At 50.0% G+C, this 20690-nt stretch overlaps 6 protein-coding genes across 6 annotated transcripts; 3 read left to right on the top strand and 3 right to left on the bottom strand.

The window, feature by feature from the left end:
* The first annotated feature begins 795 nt into the window (after positions 1-795).
* On the top strand, positions 796-7134 carry BDR25DRAFT_257314 (fatty acid synthase-like protein). The gene is made up of 3 exons (XM_033686472.1): positions 796-1636; positions 1690-6644; positions 6696-7134. The coding sequence occupies exons 1-3, from the start codon at positions 1108-1110 to the stop codon at positions 6804-6806; spliced, it is 5595 nt and encodes a 1864-aa protein (XP_033549971.1). The 5' UTR covers positions 796-1107; the 3' UTR covers positions 6807-7134.
* A 628-nt stretch (positions 7135-7762) lies between these two features.
* BDR25DRAFT_387263 (TPR-like protein) lies at positions 7763-10696 on the top strand (the record flags this gene model as incomplete). The annotated part of the gene is made up of 5 exons (XM_033698050.1): positions 7763-7865; positions 7932-8136; positions 8230-9333; positions 9364-10503; positions 10555-10696. The coding sequence occupies 5 exons, from the start codon at positions 7763-7765 to the stop codon at positions 10694-10696; spliced, it is 2694 nt and encodes an 897-aa protein (XP_033549970.1).
* Positions 10697-11309: 613 nt separating this feature from the next.
* BDR25DRAFT_387259 (uncharacterized protein) lies at positions 11310-12132 on the bottom strand (the record flags this gene model as incomplete). Its single annotated transcript, XM_033698049.1, has 1 exon — positions 11310-12132. Exon 1 carries the CDS (start codon positions 12087-12089, stop codon positions 11310-11312), a length of 780 nt encoding a protein of 259 aa, XP_033549969.1. The 5' UTR covers positions 12090-12132.
* Positions 12133-13790: 1658 nt separating this feature from the next.
* Positions 13791-14215, bottom strand: BDR25DRAFT_128888 (uncharacterized protein). The gene has a single exon (XM_033683803.1). It carries the CDS (start codon positions 14089-14091, stop codon positions 13873-13875), a length of 219 nt encoding a protein of 72 aa, XP_033549968.1. The 5' UTR covers positions 14092-14215; the 3' UTR covers positions 13791-13872.
* Positions 14216-14318: 103 nt separating this feature from the next.
* Positions 14319-15221, bottom strand: BDR25DRAFT_282396 (uncharacterized protein; the record flags this gene model as incomplete). Its single annotated transcript, XM_033687966.1, has 2 exons — positions 14319-15014; positions 15075-15221. 2 exons carry the CDS (start codon positions 15219-15221, stop codon positions 14340-14342), a joined length of 822 nt encoding a protein of 273 aa, XP_033549967.1. The 3' UTR covers positions 14319-14339.
* Positions 15222-15555: 334 nt separating this feature from the next.
* Positions 15556-17780, top strand: BDR25DRAFT_302131 (uncharacterized protein). Its single transcript, XM_033689729.1, has 3 exons — positions 15556-16612; positions 16708-17098; positions 17147-17780. The coding sequence occupies exons 1-3, from the start codon at positions 15714-15716 to the stop codon at positions 17717-17719; spliced, it is 1863 nt and encodes a 620-aa protein (XP_033549966.1). The 5' UTR covers positions 15556-15713; the 3' UTR covers positions 17720-17780.
* Positions 17781-20690: the final 2910 nt, after the last annotated feature.

Here is a 20690-nt window from a genome sequence, read left to right as displayed (position 1 = left end):
CCTCACTGCAGGGACACAGTGAAGGGATGAGGGTCAGGGGCGTGGTTGCCGTCTGGGCCACTACGACTTCCCTTGAGGGAAGATGCGCCTGACTTACTTGGTATGGGGAAGGTAGAAGTCAATCTACCGGCTGGTGCGCGGGAATTTGTTCGTACTGCAACTGAGTCGCAGCTCCCTTGCAAAGAAAGCGTGCTGCGTGTGTGGGTGATAAACAACAACGCAGGGCAAAAGAAAGCAAAAATGGTGTGGAGGGGAGAGGGCGGTGAATGCAATTGGGGTGGAGAGCAGAGGTTGAGGCGTGAGGTGAGAGCAGGCGTGGGTAATTAATCCCCTAACGGCGGCGGTGTCGTTCACTTTTTTTCCCAGACGTCCGTGAAGACTCGGCTGGGGAGCGCTAGCGCCCTTGTTGACGACCGGGGAGCTGCATCTGGTTGAGATCACGAAAACGCGGTACATGGATCTTGAGAGGGCCAACGACGCTCCACCAGCAGCCACGGTTCGAGAGGCTAGTTGGCGACAATGACTGGTAGCTTCGGGCGATTACTGATAACGCCGTCTCCGCACCTGGCAGACGTTGAGGGTGCTGTTGACAGGCCTGCATATCGCAAGCCGGGCCATTTCGGTCCATGATCTCAAGTGTGGCTGCTCCCAGAACTTTGCAGCCGAAATTTGTTGTTGGGAGCCCACCAAGCGGCGACAAGCTTTCCGGCAGGGGTAGATGTTTTTAGGCCAGACCCCAGAAACCCTCAACACACCGCAAAGTGCGTCTTTGATCTTCCTTTCCCTTCGAACGAGAGATAAACAGCCAATGCGTTGGGCCGTCAGCGTTCCTGAACCTCCCGCCGCGCGCAAGCCCACCACTCCTGACACTCTCATCACAAGCCCGATCCGGGAACCGTTGTGTCGCTCCTCCCTCGCCTTCCCCCCGTGCCTACCGTAATATCTGCAGCACGCCGCCGCCCCTTCCTCGACGCCGGCCGCTCCTCCTCTCCTTTTGACGTCAAGAAGATACCTTCTCCCAGACTCTTTTTCGATATCCATTGAGCCCTCCACCACCCCGTACCACCCCCATTCCACCCAATACCGCCACCCGTCAATTCCTGCACCATGCGTCCCGAGGTCGAGCAGGAGCTTTCCCACACGCTCCTCATTGAGCTGCTCGCATACCAGTTCGCCTCGCCTGTGAGGTGGATTGAGACTCAAGATGTGGTGCTCGGTGAGAAGACCACCGAGCGCATCGTCGAAATCGGCCCTGCGGACACCCTCGGCGTGATGGCGAAGCGGACACTGGCGTCCAAATACGAGGCTCATGATGCGGCCCTGTCCGTGCAGAGGCAGATTCTGTGCTACAACAAGGACGCAAAAGACATCTACTACGACGTAGACCCGGTGGAGGAAGAACCAGAGCCCGCGGCGTCGGGCAGCGGAGATGCCCCAGCAACTCCCTCCCCGACAGCAGCTCCGACGACAGCAGCACCGGCAGCGGCCCCCCCACCAGCGAGTGCGGGCCCCGCAGCACAGGTGCCAGATGCTCCAGTGACTGCAACCGATATCCTCCGCGCATTGGTGGCCCAGAAGTTGAAGAAGCCTCTGTTGGACATTCCCCTAAGCAAAGCCATCAAAGATTTGGTCGGAGGTGAGTCTTCTCGAGTATAGTACAAACTTACTCAATCGCTAATTCCGCTGCAGGAAAATCTACCCTCCAAAACGAAATTCTCGGTGACTTAGGCAAGGAGTTCGGCTCAACCCCCGAGAAGCCAGAAGATACCCCCCTAGACGAGCTCGGTGCTTCGATGCAGGCTACCTTCAATGGTCAGCTTGGGAAGCAGTCCTCCTCCCTCATTGCCCGAATGGTGTCGTCTAAGATGCCTGGGGGCTTCAACATCACAGCCGTGCGAAAGCACTTAGAGACTAGATGGGGACTAGCATCCGGCCGCCAAGACGGTGTTCTATTGCTCGCTCTCACCAGTGAGCCAGCATCGCGTCTTGGCTCGGAAAACGATGGGAAGGCGTGGTTGGACGAAATGACCAACAAATATGCGGCTCAGGCTGGAGTCAACTTGTCTGCTCCTTCGGCTGGCGGCGATGCCGGCGGTGCAGCGGGAGGCATGATGATGGATCCCGCTGCCATCGACGCCCTCACGAAAGACCAGCGAATGCTATTCAAGCAACAACTAGAGCTTTTTGCAAGGTATCTTAAGATGGACCTCCGTGCCGGCGACAAGGCTTTTGTTGGATCACAAAAAGCTGCATCCGCTCTCCAAGCTCAACTGGACCTCTGGACCGCAGAACATGGCGACTTCTATGCCTCTGGTATCGAACCGCAGTTCACTTCCCTGAAAGCTCGTGTCTACGACTCCTCGTGGAATTGGGCCCGCCAGGACGCTCTCAGCATGTACTACGATATCATCTTCGGCCGCCTCAAGGCTGTGGATCGAGAGATTGTCAGTCGTTGCATCAACATCATGAACCGATCGAACCCCCTTCTTCTCGATTTCATGCAATATCACATCGACCACTGCCCCACGGAACGAGGCGAGACATATGAGCTCGCCAAAGAACTCGGCCAGCAGCTCATTGAGAACTGCAAAGACGTTCTCAATGAGGCTCCCGTCTACAAAGATGTTGCTATACCCACTGCACCCCATCTTGAAATCGACGCCAAGGGCAACATGAACTATACCGAAACCCCAAGGGCTAGCGTCCGCAAGCTGGAGCACTATGTCCGAGAAATGGCCGAAGGAGGCAAGCTCTCCGAGTACGGCAACCGCACCAAGGTCCAGAATGATTTGCAGCGGATCTACAAACTCATCAAGCAGCAGCACAAGCTTTCTAAGTCCTCTCAACTGCAGATTAAGAGTCTTTACAGCAATGTCATTCGCTCACTTTCCATGAACGAAGGCCAGATTATGCCGAGCGAGAATGGCAAGGCTATCAATGGCCAGGGGAAGAAGGGCAGGAACGGCCGCGTCCATGCTCCCATGAAGCAAGGAAAGGTCGAAACAATTCCATTCCTTCATCTGAAGAGGAAGGATGACCATGGCTGGGAGTACAGCAAGAAGCTGACTGGCATCTATCTAGATGGTCTGGAGAATGCTGCCAAGTCTGGTGTCAGCTTCCAGGGTAAAAATGCTCTCATGACTGGTGCTGGTGCTGGATCAATTGGCGCTGAAGTCCTCCAGGGCTTGATCAGTGGTGGTGCCAAGGTTGTCGTCACTACGTCTCGATTCTCTCGAGAAGTTAATGAGTACTATCAGTCTATGTACACTCGCTACGGTGCCCGTGGCTCTCAACTCATCGTTGTACCATTCAACCAAGGAAGTAAGCAGGACGTTGAGGCATTGGTCGACTACATCTTCGATCCTAAAAAGGGCCTTGGCTGGGATCTAGACTACATTGTTCCTTTCGCCGCCATCTCCGAGAATGGCCGCGAGATTGATGGCCTTGATTCGAAGTCCGAGCTTGCTCACCGGATAATGTTAACCAACCTTCTCCGACTCCTAGGATGTGTCAAAGCGCATAAACAAGCCAACGGCTACGAGACTCGCCCTGCTCAGGTTATTCTTCCCCTCTCCCCCAACCACGGCACTTTCGGTAACGACGGCATGTACGCCGAGTCCAAGATTGCTCTCGAGACGCTCTTTACCCGATGGCACTCTGAGAGCTGGGGCAGCTTCCTCACTATTTGTGGCGCCGTTATCGGCTGGACTCGTGGCACTGGTCTCATGGCTGGTAACAACATTGTCGCCGAAGGCATCGAGAAGTATGGCGTACGCACCTTCTCTCAGCAAGAAATGGCCTTCAACCTACTTGGCCTCATGGCTCCCCCGATCGTCAATCTCTGCCAGGTCGAACCCGTCTGGGCTGACCTCAATGGCGGCTTCCAATACATTCCCAACCTTAAGGATCTCATGACTGATCTCCGAAAGGAGCACATGGAGACTAGCGAGGTTCGCAAAGCCGTGATCAAAGAGAATGCCATCGAGAACAAAATCATCAATGGCGAAGCAAGCGAGGCTTTGTACAAGAAGGCCACTATTCAACCCAGGGCGAACTTGAAATTCGACTTCCCTAAAGTTCCCGACTGGGAAACTGAAATCAAGCCACTCAACCCCGACCTAAAGGGGATGGTCGATCTTGAGAAGGTCGTTGTTGTTACTGGTTTTGCCGAAGTCGGACCTTGGGGTAATTCAAGAACCCGCTGGGAGATGGAGTCTTCCGGCGAGTTTTCGCTCGAAGGCTGTGTTGAAATGGCATGGATCATGGGGCTCATCAAGAACCATAATGGTCCCATCAAGGGCAAGAGCTACTCGGGCTGGGTTGATGCCAAGACCGGTGAACCAGTGGAAGATAAAGATGTCAAGGCCAAATACGAGAAATATATCCTAGAACACTCTGGTATTCGTCTAATCGAGCCGGAGCTGTTTAACGGGTATGATCCGAACAAGAAACAACTTCTCCAAGAGATTCAGATCGAAGAAGACCTGGATCCCTTTGAGGCTTCCAAGGAGACCGCTGATGAGTTCAAGCGTCAGCACGGCGACAACGTGGAGATTTTCGAAATTACAGAGTCTGGTGAATTCACTGTTCGCCTGAAGAAAGGTGCCACGCTCCTCATCCCTAAGGCTCTTCGCTTCGACCGTCTTGTTGCCGGCCAAATCCCCACAGGCTGGGACGCTAAGAAGTATGGTGTTCCCGATGACATCATCTCCCAGGTTGACCCCGTCACGCTCTTTGTTCTTGTCTCGACTGCAGAAGCTCTTCTCTCCAGCGGTATCACCGACCCGTACGAGTTCTATAAGTATGTCCACATCTCTCAAGTCGGCAACTGCATCGGTTCTGGAATTGGTGGCACGAATGCTCTCCGAGGCATGTACAAGGACCGCTTCCTCGACAAGCCACTCCAAAAGGATATTCTTCAGGAATCTTTCATCAACACCATGAGCGCTTGGGTCAATATGCTGCTCCTCTCTTCTACTGGTCCTATCAAAACCCCTGTCGGTGCTTGTGCCACCGCTGTTGAATCCCTCGACATTGGTTATGACACTATCGTTGAGGGTAAAGCTCGCGTCTGCTTCGTTGGTGGTTTCGATGACTTCCAAGAGGAAGGCTCTTATGAATTCGCCAACATGAAAGCCACCAGCAACGCGGAAGACGAATTTGCTCATGGTCGGACACCAAAGGAGATGTCCCGCCCAACCACTACTACTAGGGGCGGCTTCATGGAATCTCAAGGATGTGGTTTGCAAGTCATCATGGATGCCAAGCTAGCTCTAGATATGGGTGTCCCCATTTATGGTATTCTTGGTTTCACTGCTACAGCTACCGACAAGATTGGCCGATCCGTCCCCGCCCCTGGCAAGGGTGTTCTCACGACCGCTCGTGAGATGCCATCCAAATTCCCATCGCCTTTGCTCGATATTAAGTACAGAAAGAGACAGATGGATCTCCGACGCCGCCAAATCAAACAGTGGCAGGAGTCAGAACTTCTGTATCTCCAGGAGGAGGTTGCTGCGATGAAGGATACAGTTGAACAGTTCAATGAATCCGAGTACATGCAGGAGCGTGCCGCTCATATCGAGCGAGAAGCCAAGCGACAGGAGAAAGAAGTTCTGAACAGCCTAGGTAACAACTTCTGGAAACAGGATCCTCGTATTGCTCCTCTCCGCGGTGCCCTCGCCACGTGGGGCCTCACAATCGACGACCTGGGTGTTGCCTCATTTCACGGTACCTCGACCGTTGCTAACGACAAGAACGAATCGGATGTCGTCTGCCACCAGATGCGTCATCTTGGCCGTGCCAAAGGGAACGCACTGCTTGGCATCTTCCAGAAATACCTCACTGGCCACCCTAAAGGTGCGGCCGGTGCCTGGATGTTCAACGGCTGTTTGCAAGTGCTCAACTCTGGTCTCGTTCCCGGCAACCGTAACGCCGACAATGTTGACAAGGTCATGGAGCAATTCGACTACATTGTCTATCCTTCGCGCACCATCCAGACCGACGGCGTCAAGGCCTTCTCAGTCACTTCATTCGGTTTTGGCCAGAAGGGCACCCAGGCCATTGGTATTCATCCCAAGTACCTCTTTGCCACTCTTGACCACGCTCAATATGCCACCTATAAGCTAAAGGTCGAGGCTCGTCAAAAGAAGGCCTACCGATACTTCCATGACGGTCTCATCAACAACACGATGTTCCGTGCCAAGGACAAAGCGCCGTACGAGGAAGAGAAGATGCAAGAAGTCTTCTTGAACCCGCACGCTCGCGTTACGATCGACAAGAAGACGGCTCAGTATGCCTACCCTGCGAAGGTTGAAGCACCGAAGAAGGATGCCAAATCTGAAGAGACGAGGAAGATGGTGGAGTCGCTCACTCAGGCTTCTGCTACACAAAATACTAAGATCGGCGTCGACGTCGAAACTGTGGGCTCGATTAATATCGAAAATGAGACTTTCCTTGAACGCAACTTCACAGACAGCGAGATTGCGTACTGCCAGAAGGCGGGCAGTCCACAGGCTAGCTTTACTGGTAAGTGGTCAGCGAAGGAGGCTGTCTTCAAATCTCTCGGTGTCAAAGGAAAGGGTGCAGGTGCATCGTTGAGAGAGATTGAAATCGTCAACGATGAGACGGGAGCGCCAACCGTTAAGGTATAGTCACTTGAATTAATTTCGTCGTTCATTCCACTAATAACTTCGCAGCTTCATGGTTTCGCTGAGCAGGAAGCAAAGAGGGTCGGTGTCAAGAAGCTCAGCGTCAGCATAAGCCACTCGGATGAACAGGCGGTCGCTGTAGCTGTAGCTTCATTTTGAAGAAGTGTAACCGTAATGATTATCGTCTTGTGTTTCTTTAGGAACAGAGGCATAGATATTGGGGCTGGCTATCTGAATACGCCACCCGACAAGGGGTTTTAGAAGGTCTTTGAAGGGGTAGGGGCTGTGCTGTCCCTACCAAAAAAGGTCAGTTTACAGAAGCTATCTATTTATGAATAGAGGCGTAATATTCTTCCTAGCTAGTTGGTGTGGGTGGTTCGTCCTTGGGGCATTGCCAGTACTGGCCATGTCTTTTCCTTGTTCGATACGTGAAGCACTGGAAAGATAAATTTCTAGTTCGAAAAAGTTCATTCACTGTTGCTCCCACGTCTATTGTCTTGTCTCATAGAGTCTCTCAGGTTTCTCTACAACAAGTGGATTACACTCCCTTGACCAGCCCGCTTGCAAGGTGCGCCATGTGTTGTGGTCGGCAATTGCGTACAGCGACCAGGTCATGTTTACCAATGAGGAGCGAAAAGAGGGCTTGGGCAATGTACTTTCCCAAGACTCATCGTGTGCATGTAGGTATTCCCCACGATGCTTCGATGTGTAGTGAGTCACTATATTGAGATTAGTATTTATTTCTAATCGTCGCCCTGCGTTCACCTATTGTCCGGATCTCGATGGCGTAGTCGCCACTTGAGTGCAAGCGTCCCCAGCCAACCCTACTGCTAACGAACTTACTGCATAGTGATTGCAGTGTAGAGCGAGTCTCGAAGAAAATTAATATAGAAAAGCAGCAGTATCTCTTCGGGACATTATCGGATTCGTTGTCCACCGCAGGGCCTGAAAGCGTGGCAGCAGCGGGCGTTGAATAACTTTCAGTTTACTGGAGGAAATGCGCCGTGGATAGTATATTATCATCAAGCCTGAGCCAGCCGATAGCACGGGACGCCCGCCAATATTCAGTCTCGCAACTCCACAACTGAGAACGACTCTCTTCCTGTGCATGCACCATGGCATACAGCAGTGTGACGAGTACCTTTGGAGGCAGCAACTACGGCTTTCAAGCAGGGTTAATTAATGGCCCGGTTAGTGTTGCATTTCACCTCCCGCCGGGTGAGTTAGCTACAAGAGGCCGAAGCTGAGCAGTTCTAAGGGCAATACCCCAACTAGAGCAACCAGAAACACCCGCGAACCCTTCTTCTAACATCCCTTTCCCCCGCGACCCGGATTATGTCGATCGAGAGTTACTGCTTGACCGGATCTACAAAAAGCTATCTGTACCAGCATCGAAGGTAGCGCTGGTCGGCCTCGGCGGAGTGGGGTACGAATCAAATGGCGGGGAGCTCAGTTTAAATGCTTACCAGCGTATAGGAAGTCACAGCTAGTGATCGAATACGCCTACCGAACTAGAGACGAACTGCCAAATGCATGGATCTTCTGGGTGCATGGGAGCAATGCCGCTCGTTTTGAGCAAAAGCTTTCGGGAAATCGCCGACCAAGTTAAGATCCCAGGTCGGGTAAATCAAAAGGCGAATATCTTCAAGCTCGTCCACGACTGGCTATGCGATAAGAATAAGGGAAACTGGGTGCTTGTTCTTGACAACGTCGACAATGCTGACTTCCTTCTTAAGCCTCAAACTACGAGCAAGGAGGGATTGGAAGGCTGTCTAGGCAGCAAATCAAAGCGGCCACTTATTCGATATTTACCTCGGAACGAGAATGGATCGGTCCTTATTACAACGCGAAGCAGGGACATGGCTTTGAAACTAGTGGAAGAGAACAACCTAATCACCGTGGAACCAATGGATAGAGGACAAGCGCTCGGGCTCCTTGAAAAGAAGCTAGGAGACCAGATGGACAACGACAGGGCGGCTGAGCTAGGAGCGGCACTTGAGTATATGCCCCTTGCTATCGTCCAGGCGGCCGCGTATATCAAGGAAAGAGCTCTAAGATGTTCTGTACAGCAGTATATTGAGAAGCTGAAGCAGGGCGATAAGGCAAAGACGAGTCTCTTGAACTACGACGGGGGGCATCTTCGTCGTGACTGGGAGGCTGAAAACTCAATTCTTCTAACTTGGCAAATCTCGTTCGATTATATACATGCAACAAAGCGATCAGCAGCCGACCTACTATCACTCATGAGTTTTTTTGATCGTCAAAGGATCCCAGAAATCCTGCTTCGGAGTCGTAACGGGACGGCGACTAGGGACGAAAGTTCGCGCGCGGATGGCGAAAAGAATGAAGGAACTGATAGTGAAGATAGCATGTCAGAAGCTAGCGTCCACGACAGGTTTGAAGATGATATTCTCACACTAAGAAATTACTCATTTATCTCGCTTACTGCCGATACAACAACATTTGAGATGCATAGTCTAGTGCAGCTTGCCACTCGCAAGTGGTTAGAAGGTCAGGGTCAACTTAAAAGATGGAGGCAGCAGTATATTACACATCTTTGCAGGGAGTTTCCAACAGGAAATTATAAGAATTGGACACAATGCCAGGCGCTTTTTCCACACGCAAAGTTAGCATTAGTGCAGAAGCCTGAGGGCGAGGAGTCACTTAAGGAGTGGGCCCTCCTGATGTACAATGCAGCATGGTACGCGTGGCAAAGAGGAAGTGCGTCTGACGCGGAGAAGATGTCTATAAAATCAATGAAAGTTAGGAGAAGGCTACTTGGTACAGAGCAAGGGGAGACATTGAACAGTATGACAATGGTAGCGTTAGCATGCAAGCTTGGTGGGAGGTTGGAGAAGGCGGAAGAGCTGGAGGTGCAAGTAATGGAGACGAGAAAGAGAGTGCTTAGGGAGGAGCATCCAGACACGCTGACTAGCATGGCCAATCTGGCATCAACATATAGAAATCAAGGGCGGTTGAAGGAGGCCGAAGAGTTGGAGGTGCAAGTGATGGAGATAAGCTTGAAGGTGCTTGGAGAGGAGCACCCTTCCACGCTGACCGGCATGGCCAATCTGGCGTCGACGTACAGGGATCAAGGGCGGTGGAAGGAGGCCGAAGAGCTGCAAGCAAAAGAACTGGAGGTATGCTCGAGAGTGCTCGGGGAGGAGCATCCAGACACGCTGATCAGCATGGCCAGTCTGGCGTCCACGTACAGGAATCAAGGGCGATGGAAGAAGGCAGAAGAGCTGGAGGTGCAAGTAATGGGGACGATAAAGAGGGTGCTTGGGGAGGAGCATCCACACACACTGACCAGCATGGCTAATCTGGCGTTGACGTATAGGAATCAAGGGCGATGGAAGGAGGCCGAAGCGCTAGGGTTGCAAGTAATGGAGGTGGGAAAGAGAGTGCTTGGAGAGGAACATCCTTCCACACTGACCAGCGTGGCCAATCTAGCGTCAACATACAGGAATCAGGGGCGATGGAAGGAGGCCGAAGAGCTGGATGTGCAAGTGGTGGAGACAAATTTGAGGGTGCTTGGGGAGGAGCATCCTTCCACTCTGATCAGCATTGCCAACCTAGCGTCAACGTTTTGGGATCAAGGGCGGTGGAAGGAGGCTGAAGAGCTGCAAACAAAAGGACTGGAGATATGCTTGAGGGTACTTGTGGGGGAGCATCCAGACACGCTGACCAGCATGGCCAATCTGGCATTAACGTACAAGAGTCAAGGGGGGTGGAAGAAGGCAGAGGAGTTGGAGGTGCAAGTAATGGATACGAGAAAGAGAGTGCTTGGGGAGGAGCATCCATACACGCTGACCAGCATGGCCAACCTGGCATCAACATATAGAAATCAAGGGCGGTTGAAGGAGGCCGAAGAGCTGCAAGCAAAAGAACTGGACATATGTTCAAGGGTGCTTGGGGAGGAACATCCAGACACGCTGACCAGCATGGCTAACCTAGCGTTAACGCTAAGGACCCAGGACCGAACAAACGAAGCCATATTCCTAATAGAGAAGTGCTCCCAAATGCGGAAATACGTCTTAGGTCTTTAGCATCCATACACAACATCATCAATTGAAACTTTAAACCGATGGAAGCTAGAGAACATAGAGATTATTGTTTAAGGGACTTGTCAGTGTCTAGTTATTTCCAAGAAAGGATGACTCTAGCAATAGACCTTGTAATTGCTTAAGAGGATCAGATCTCCTTGTCCAAAGCAGCAGGTTGAAGTTAGTGCCAATGCAGAAGTGTCTAGCCGCGAGAGCACGCTTTTTAATGATATGTGGTAGTAGTCGGGGTAACTTAGCACAAAATATAGCCACCACTTGCAGGGAGGTGGCTGACCCGCACCAGCCATAACCCTGTGAGTTCAAAACTGTGCTAGAGAGGTACAATCTTTTACCGTGGAAAAGCACGTGCCTACGAGAAAGGCGCCTTACTAGATATGTATGCAATGTAATGTGCCATGATTTTCGCTCACAAGTTGAGTAGAATATTGTTGCAGCTGCGCTCTGACGTAAGTCGATTTAGGCTAGCGACCCTATATCTATGAAGAGGGGATGGAAAACCCTTTCCATACTCGTGGTGTGCCTTATAGTAATAACCAGAATCTTGTAGTACATGAGCTGCCACTTTCACACTTTTGGTTTCCTGACCCGCTAATATTTATTTACCCGTGACCGTCATTGTATGGACATATCTGAGCTTCCCGCCCTCGACTCGGAACTCATGAGTGTCAGGGATTCCAGCGAAGCTCATGAATACGTCCACCGTTCCGTACTCCTCGTCGATGACATACCGCCGGTTGGTTAACTCAACTCCGTTCGGGATGCCGACATCGCAGCGGTCACTGGACTGACCCTTTCCTGTATACGAGCCACCCTCGAGGCGAGCACACGGTTGTCCCCATGGAACTTTCACGCTTTTGTCGTGGAATATATCGCAGTAAGCGTCAGCAGCCGCTTGGATCACAGCACGAGTGTCTCTCTTTGCTTCTGGAATTGGATCCCATGTCTCCTTGGCCGCCCAACTCAATGTGCCTGTTGCATTGAACAACCAATCCCCCTTGTCGGTGATGATGGTCTCTACTTTGCTGACCTGACCTTCCGTGAGGTGCATCTGGGTACCGATGACGTAGGGGTGTTTGGAATCAGTGATAATCAGTTCGGTGTAAGTGGAGCAATTCGTGGTGTCGTGCTGGCTGCGCTTGTGGTCGATCTTCAGCGCCGATGCAAGAATGCCCTTTGTGATATCCGCCGTCTTATCATTCTCAAAGTAGGCGAAGCCGCTGGCAGTAGCGGTAAGCGCAGCTGGCTTTCCCTCGGTCTGGGCAGAAACATAGCTGTCGGTGATTGATCGGAGTAGTGCCTTGTCGCAAACCGCTGCTACTGGGGCAGCGACGCTGGTGGCAGAGAGAGACACGATCCAAAGGAATAAGGCAAGCATTTTTGATGTCGTGTCTGCTGAGGCTTGGAAGGAAGGAATGCCTTGGTGCTGATATAACTCTCCAACATCGTGCAATGCCGCGGTGAGTGGAAGCTCTAAATAGGATTTTTACCCCTGGGCGACGTTGAGTATCCATATCAGGATCAATTAGTAGATAGGTGCTTAGTATTTTACATAGTAAGTGATTTCCGGTACATCGAGCTTCATGCCGCAAAGTGTCGAAACCCCATGGGCCAGTATGGTTCGATATTGCTTCTAATAGAGGTTGATTGGACGGGGATAAATTGGATGCGGGGAGTTCCAGGGAGTTGAAATGCTCCACGAGGCATCTCGAGCTCGGCAGTTGAGAACATCCATCTACGCACCTAGCTCTGGAAGGCTGAGGGTGTTTTGCGGGGGGGAGTAATATAGTCAGGAGGGATATGTGAAAGACTTCTGGAACACATCCAAGAACGATCGCTTAACGATTTGAACCTTGCCTTATTGAGGGTCTGTGTGCTCGACTGGAAACAAGTTAGCGCAGTAGGAACCTCAAGCTACTGGTGGATTTATTGCCAATCTTGACTTCATTTCTCCTGTGATAATGACATCGATGGGGCGACATATTAGACCAGCCTCACCTACGATGTTCTCATGAATCAGCCTCTTCGACACCTTAAACATTTATGCCTTCAAGCCATTTAAATACGATGCAAGTGTCTCTGTGGCTAAAGAGGGTTCCCCCAATCCCCTCTTTTATCTGAACAGAAGTGCTAGCTTATGCTCGTTGGTATACTACACTCCTATGGGTAAATAATTCTCATGTTCGTCTAGCCTTGTCGTAGTGACACCACGAACTGTCGCTTCACCCACCCTACACCCTTCTTTATCTCACTCTCTTTTATTGACACGTGATGCCCATTTCCTTCTATATCCGGATCCTTACCATGAATTGTTTTTTCAAGAGTCGGTTGTTGGGGGTGGCTCAACTGGGACAGTCGCGCAACATCCACGTTTGGGAGCATTCACACTAAGCACTGAATCTTAGGCAACACTAAAGAAGCAGAACTCGATTCTATGCCTAGGAAATGCAGCATGACCTTGTGCGTACTTGGCATTCGAACTCTTCAGGGAGGTCAGCTGCAGGTTATCTAGAGCCGAACATATTCAGTGGCCAAGTTTCTAATTCCGAGGCTAAAATATGCTAGAGGAGAGATCGATAAACATTGGTGTAAAGATGCCAACTGTAGAATCACAATTATGCAAATAAACTCACCACTCAATCAGATACCTTCCAGCACTTTATATATTTCTATCGTACATCTACAGACTACTACCAACACCACTACCATGAAATCCCGAACCCTGAGCCCCGTACACCAAGGCCGGATCGGTCGGCTATGTATCGGGCTCTCAGATCACTCTCCTGATGGTAGATCTCGACCGTGAGCCATATCCCTCCTGCGTCAACCTTCAGCCGAGGGATCGACGAAATGTTCGATGGTCACTCCATCCATCTCTGCACTACGCACTCTACTGCGTCCAAATCCCGACCTTCATCCGTGGAGAAAAGACCTCCGTCCTCGAATTCTACTAAACTCCCCTCTACCACGGTCTATGCATTACCGCTAAAGACCTAGCGTTTGAGCAGGAAAACTGGTACGCTGTTTCCGCAGGTGGCCATCCCTACCGAACCATGTATGTCCACACCCCGTTCATGACGCGGAAATTTCGGCTTGATTCTATAGACACACTGTAAGAGGTCCTTGAATTGTTCTGGACGTCTGGGGGCGAACTTGAAACTCTAACGGGGAGGGAGAGACGGAGACAATTTTAAGGGTACTGAAGTATAGGAATCATCTTTTGAAAGAGGATGAGGTTCTGTGGGAGGGGGGGGGGCGCCTGACAGAAGAAGAGTCCGGAAGAATAGTCCCCTCAGAACGGTTGTTTCGATCGAGGATATTGAGCATGTGGAGAAAGGCCCCCTCAGGAGAAACGAAAAGATGAACAATGCAAAACACATGTACAGCTCTTGCTTTCTGGAATAGCACGCAAATATAGGGGAACGGCTTACAACACGGCGCTAGAAAAGGAATTAGAAAGGGAGAGGGACCCGGGAGGGTTACATAAAGAGGAGGCAAGAAAGGGACCTGAGGGATTTGCTAGTGCACTAAAATAAAGGGGTATCTCGGTCTAGAACTGCCAACGCAAGGATTTATAATTTCCAAGTCCCACAAAAGCCCTAATAACGCTGTGTCTCGCATAGACTCCTTACTCATAAGTGTTCTCATCTACACCTTCGTCTCCACCGTAGTCGTCTTCACCATTGTCAAAGTATTGTTCCGCGTTGTAGTCATCATCAGATTCTTCAGAGTCCGTTGAGGGGGCAGACCAGTTGTCGTCCTCGTCAATTGCATCAGGCTTTTCATCGTACTCTTCTTCCTCCTCGTTCTCCTCGGCATCTTCGTCTAGCTCTTCTTCGGCCTCTGCGCGTTCCTTCTCTTCTAGGGCACGCGTTTCTTCCTCTTTGAGGTACTGCTCGATACGGGAGACGGCCGTCACCTTTGATAGCTGCAGTAGCTTCGGCTTCTTGGTTGGTCGACCGTCGTCGGCGGTTCCGTTGGTCGTCCCCGTTGTGTGGCTGAGAATGGATCGTAACTCTTCCGGGAACAGATCCACAACGTATGGGCGTGTGTCTAGCCGCGGGATTCTCCTTCGCACCTTCATGTACTTGGCCGAGTAGGTTAGATTGTCTGTGAAGGGGTTGAAGAGCGAGGCTTCCGTGGGCGCGGGGTCCTCGGCCTTGCGTTTCAACCCCGTCTTCATGCCGTCACCGAGGACGGTGTATAGGGGCCCGTCGTGGATGCGGTCGCGCAGTGTGACGAGCCGCTGGTGCATAGCCTTCTCAGCTGCCGTCGGCGGGGGAGGGGGTGGATTGGATGTCTTCTACACGGGTTTTAGCATGCAATGCAGGCTTGTGATGGCACGGAAGGTGAATGGACTCACAGGGAACCTCTCAGTAGGCGACTTCTTAAGCTCCAAGCCAGTCAGATCCCAAGCCATCTCAACACCCGCGATCCTGACCGTCCCTGGGGGGGCCCGAGCTGTCCCGCTCCGCCCGCCTCGTCCTCCGCGACCTCCACGCGAGGCCATGGTGGATAGATAGAATAATGGTATTGCTTGTAGAGTAGTACCGGTACAGAGGAAGTGCGTTGAGTGAAGTGAGGTGTGAGGAATGAGGGGCAGAGTCAGAAATTGTGGCTGCCAGCTGGGCGGTAAAGCTACGTGCGCCCGACTTTTTCGCTGGTGGGGCGCCACAGCTAAGCTGCTGCACCGCCTGCCGCCTCACCCCCTCATTACCTCCACCTCCCAGATTCATTGTAGGCTGCAGCGAAATTCGGCGTCGGACTATGAACATCGATTTTGACGCCGTTTGAGTAAGGCGGTTTGCCGTATTGACGCCACTGCATCCTTCACGCGTCTTTCACGCAAGAGTAAGGTCCCCTCGTTACGTGACCCTCCCCCTCTCTACGCGCAGTCACATGAGCAGCGCCAGAAGAGGCCCACCTTTCTAGTGCTATGACCTACTTCCCGCCACATCGCTCCAGCTTCATCCCATTCTCAAGTTGTAGTAGTATCCCCACCATGGCAGGTGCACCCTCGCAAGTCCTCGCCCAACTAGCAGCCCACCTGCAGAAGATTGAGCAGGATCCCTCTACGCCGCTTGATGAGCAGCTCCTGGCCAAATGCGACCTCTTCACAACCACATTCGAATATCGCACTCAGCTATGGAGAGAGACTCGTCCTCTGTTTCTGCAACTGGCCGACCTACTCGTCAAACTGCAGCAGGATCCCACACCCTTGGTCCACTTTAGTCTGAAATTGACTGAGCCGTACCGCTTCGACGATGTGAAGGATGTCGACTTCGAGATGGGCCTTAACCTAGCTGCTAAACCTTTCCACCTCCTGATCCTTTCATTGCTCGAAAAGGCAACCGCAAGCATTGTCGATGCTCAAACAATTGCAAACAGACCGGCTGTCATTCAAGCCGTCGTACGCCTTTGGCTATGCAGCGACGACGCAGGAATCTCCACCAAAGCAGCCAATCTCCTCATCTCCTTATTACAAATTTCCAAGGATGAACCCGGGCCTGACCCAACTAATCCCAGCCTGTATGCTTATGGTGCTGGCCCGGTGTGGAAGCGGCTTTTCCACGACAAAGATGTGTATTCGTTCTACTACCAGTTCACCAGCTTGAAGCCTCTTCCGGCTGAGGGCGAGCCATATCTGAACAAGCGTGATAAAACAGTTGCTCAAGCAAGGCTTTTGGAGTGGCTACCCAGGGTTGGTGTGATGCATTGGGATGCTATCATATCAAGCCAGTATCCTCCTTTGGAGCAGCATGTTGGCCTAATCACAAACCAAGGTCTTCTCCACTACGCCGCACTCAAGATGGTTGACATTGCAGACGATCTCATGCACATGAACCTTATTCATTTCTACTCGAATCTCATCACCACGGTCACAACGAGGAAATCTCTCACGTAGGCATTTCCCCTGTCAAGTAAAAAAACCGGCTGATTCCCATGCCTTATGCGCTTTCTTGGCTGGGAAAAGGTGCTTGCTGATCGTTTCACAGATCCGATTCTAGCGTCTCTCTTGATTTTATGAAAACTCTGGGCATTCATAAGAGCATCATCGACCTCCATACGACCGAAAGCCCCAGTATAGAATATTCTTTCGTCAGCGGTCGGACGGCGAACTATATCTCAGACTATGCCTCCACTTATCCCGAAGATTTTGAGTCGAGCCCAGAGATGAACAACATTCGACAGTACGTTCACCGCAATATTCGAAAATGCGAAAGCAACGACCTTCATATCCTCGCATCTCTGCCTCGAGCGTCTCTCCTTCCACGCATTTCATCGGGCCTTGCATGGGATGATTGCGTCTTACTGGACATCCCTCTTATTAGGACAACACCCGAGGCGTTGAAGACGCTCGCCACTGTGTTTCATGGTCCACCAAAGGTTTGCTCATCCAAAGCATTTGTAATGCGAGGCGCTGAATAACTTCAGGAAGAGGTAACCTTTCCGCCAACTCAAAGAGGAGCTGCAGCTTCAAGGAGAGCATTGTCAGAACAGATGTACGCTCGCATTCTACTTTCACTTTACTACGCCAAGAATCCGAGCATGTTCTCAGAAATTGTCACCCATGCCGACACAATAGCTATGAAGGAGCATGCACTGGCCACCTTAGTCCTACTCCGTTCAATTATCATGTCGAATTGGAATGCAGAGCCTCATGACGAGATCATTCCTAGCTCTGACCCAATATACTTGCGGCTCCAGCAGTTTCCAAATTCCGGTGTCGACTTGATCCTTGACCCGAGCATAAGCGGTGGATTGCTGCCGTACTTGCTCAAGCCCGCAACCACATTTTCCAACTTAGTAGGCGGACGTGGCGATGCAGAAAATGCGGCCTATCAAGTGGCCATGGCGAAGTTTGATGTGCTCAAAGCACTAGGCACGAAGTTGGAAGAAGTAGGTGGTCGACAAGATGTTGTGGGGATAGTCAAGAAACGTCTTGCGGAAGGTCCTTGGGGTGTTAGTGGAAGTGTTGGGAGTAGGATTGGGACTTTGGATCTTTAGGGTAGGAATTGCTGATGCTTTGGTTGAAAGACTAGAGCTGCCCTGTGGATCTCCGTGGTTGATGTTTGGATACAGTAGTAACATGCACTACAATTCTTTGTTTTGGCTTCAACACTGCGTCTCTTGAGACTTGTGATGGGCTCTATTCTATGTAGATCCCTAGAAAGACCTGATCCGGATGGCATTTAAGACCTCGCGAAGGACGATTGAATCCTGGGATCTGCATTTGGTAAGACTGAGCGTTCTTGGTGCATGTTTCACCATTCCCGTAACAATAAGCGTGACGTATTCGATGGTATTCTCGCACACTACATTCTGAAACAGCTGTCCGTATAGCCTAGTGAGGTATTGAGTCGAAAACAAGACACATGATAAATACGAACCCTGCTTTGCAAAGTGCAAACCTAGTTGTACATAGAGAGAAAAATGGGCATGAGTATCCCAACACCCAGCATAAGCATCTTGTTGGTTATCTTTCAGCTATTCTCACCACATATGACGACTTCTGACTTTGTAGTGGTCATAATCCATCATCCTTATCCCAATCCCTATATCCTTTAACGCCATCACCATGCCATCATCAGCATCACCGCAGCCTCAGCGCCGTTACACTTCATCAATATTTCATACCAGCGAAATGCCGCAAGAAATTCGCAGGGTAAGCGGGCAGTTCAACGTGCCGACGGTTGTAGAAATTAAGAAAGTAAATAAGAAAGATGGCAATAAGGAGCTTGGAGGCTAAAAATCGAATCGTGCATGCTGTGCAAGGGTTATTGGGATTCGACTTGTAAAGTGGCGCGTACGTGGCCGCCCGCCCCGAGCAGTCTTCGTGGTGGGCAATGGCTCTCGAGATTCTAATTCAGCCTCAAGCTTGCATATGACGTATAGCTCTATGCCTTCCCCGGAGAACGTTGGGTATTCTCTGTGGCGACAATGGTGAATCATTGTCCTTTGAAACAATCTTAGTCTAGACTTTCTCTGGTAGCGACATCGGTCCTTTGTGTACATGTTCGTGGCATCATTGGAAGACTGGGCTTTATAGAATTTGATGCGATCTGGCTCCTCGCCTTCAAGGTGGCAATCAAAGTATGAGATAAGATCCTCACATAAATTCTTATAGGCGTGCTACTCCATAAGGATGTTCTCCAACCGATGTGCAATGGATTGTGGCGGAAAAGAATGCCGGTGTCGCTGGTTGGTCAAATCGATTTCCAGCTGGTATCGATGAACAAAGGTCGACCGGTGTGGCTCAGTCGCGGCGGGTTTTCAAGCATGACGTAGGAGTGAGCACAGTCGCAACATCCAACATTTCAAGTTTCCTCGTCTCTCGTATTTACTAGGTTAAAAGGTGAGGTGGAGACTATGGCACACTATCAATACCAACAAACACACACCCTTCTAAAGCTATCGCTTCCCATATTGATTAATTACCGTCGGTGTAAAAAGGAACTATCCCGACCAATCTGCGCTATTCCAATCCAATGACAGCACACGAATTTCCTCCCTCGCTATCTGAAAAAGGATCTTCAAGAAATAACTTCGAAATCCGAGACGATTCCACAGCGGGAGCAATGCACTCAAGAACAACTACAACCACACTAAATGAATCTACCAACTCAACAGGCTCGCAACATGAGGGAACATCCCTCAGAAACGACGGTGATGCACAGGCGAGGCAGCGGGCGTATTCAGTAGAGATTTCAAGGATTATAGGACAACAATTAGCGAACCGGCTTTCCAAGGAGATGAAGGAGGAGGTCAATAGGGCAAGTAACAGAAGGGGCATTTGCTTATAGCATTTTCAAGCGAGCACCTATCTTGGTTATCTATACCCCTGAGTATACCCCTGAGTACACTAGCCTCTCCTAAGGTAGCTAGGGGCTAGTATATAGGCTCGACAGCCTCCGTACCTCTGCCTCTGGCCCGAAGGTTTACTTCTCATACTATAGCTCCACCATATCATACACCTCTCATCTTGCATTCTCTCACTGTGCTTTACGCCCCCTTCTTGAATAACTTAGAGTAAACCCCCCCTGGTGATACAAAACAATCTGTGTTCTGAAACAAGTCTAATGAACGTGCTTTAACTTCTACGCAGCTGAGAATGTGCGCACATGTTGAGTTTTAAAGTATTCTTACAAATATGTTTTATAGCTAGTTCCTGCTATTAAAGCTTTCCATATCTAAAATTATATAAATATAGCTAACCTTTTGCTTCATTCCTGCAGAGTGCACGTGGATGCTACAGGTGATATTTCTTTACTGCAATACCACTCTTATTATCAAATAATACACTATCTCTACCGCCAAGCACTCTCTTCTATTAGTCTAGATATAAGCCGGTTATTAATCTAATTAGTAGAAAATTAAATAACTAAAAAGCTTAGTTGTTCTATGTTTTTAAGCTTTAAGTAATTATTCTACTCTACTACATGCTTAATCTAGCCTTCTTTTTTCCCTATTATAATTAAAGACAACGCAGTTAGGGGTGTTAAAATTACTTCTACTGCGTAGTTTTTCCCTCTAAATATAATTAGCGCTGCTAAGACCTTCTAAGCAAAGCCTGTTATCCTTCCTAATTAGGACTAGCCACTTTCTTCCTGGAAAGGAAGGATAATATACTTGTTTTATTAACGTACTTCATGGGCGAGTTGCTTACACACCTAAGTTACTTACTTTTGCTAAGACTCTACTACACTACTTTTTTTACACTAATGCATTTCTAATAACACTACTTAAATGTATTAAAGAAACATTAGATGTAGCTTACACTTTAAGCTTTTAAATAAAATGTAATACTTTTTAAGTAACATGCTGCAGCTATTTATAAAGTCTTTTAAAAGATAATAAGTAACTAACGCACTAAATAACTTTTTTAAGCTAATTATATAGCTAACTTATAAAAGCTAGATAATAATAAAAAGTAAGTAATTATTTAGCATATACTTAAGCTAAATGCGCAAGGATTTCC

The sequence above is a fragment of the Lindgomyces ingoldianus genome (assembly GCF_010093535.1).
Source record: "Lindgomyces ingoldianus strain ATCC 200398 unplaced genomic scaffold BDR25scaffold_9, whole genome shotgun sequence".
NCBI classification, from domain to species: Eukaryota; Fungi; Ascomycota; class Dothideomycetes; order Pleosporales; family Lindgomycetaceae; genus Lindgomyces; species Lindgomyces ingoldianus.
The sequence above is the reverse complement of the archived record's forward strand: the minus strand, read 5'-3'. Positions and strand labels throughout refer to the sequence as shown.

What these genes read in the sequence shown, in the direction of transcription:
- BDR25DRAFT_302131 (XM_033689729.1), top strand. Translation starts at nt 15,714, where the DNA reads ATGGCAGGTGCACCCTCGCAAGTCCTCGCCCAACTAGCAGCCCACCTG. An exon ending in ACAACGAGGAAATCTCTCAC is followed by an intron (nt 16,613 to 16,707) that starts GTAGGCATTTCC and finishes ATCGTTTCACAG; the next exon opens with ATCCGATTCTAGCGTCTCTC. An exon ending in TGTTTCATGGTCCACCAAAG is followed by an intron (nt 17,099 to 17,146) that starts GTTTGCTCATCC and finishes GAATAACTTCAG; the next exon opens with GAAGAGGTAACCTTTCCGCC.
- BDR25DRAFT_257314 (XM_033686472.1), top strand. Translation starts at nt 1,108, where the DNA reads ATGCGTCCCGAGGTCGAGCAGGAGCTTTCCCACACGCTCCTCATTGAG. An exon ending in CATCAAAGATTTGGTCGGAG is followed by an intron (nt 1,637 to 1,689) that starts GTGAGTCTTCTC and finishes ATTCCGCTGCAG; the next exon opens with GAAAATCTACCCTCCAAAAC. An exon ending in CGGGAGCGCCAACCGTTAAG is followed by an intron (nt 6,645 to 6,695) that starts GTATAGTCACTT and finishes ATAACTTCGCAG; the next exon opens with CTTCATGGTTTCGCTGAGCA.
- BDR25DRAFT_128888 (XM_033683803.1), bottom strand. Translation starts at nt 14,091, where the DNA reads ATGTGTTTTGCATTGTTCATCTTTTCGTTTCTCCTGAGGGGGCCTTTC.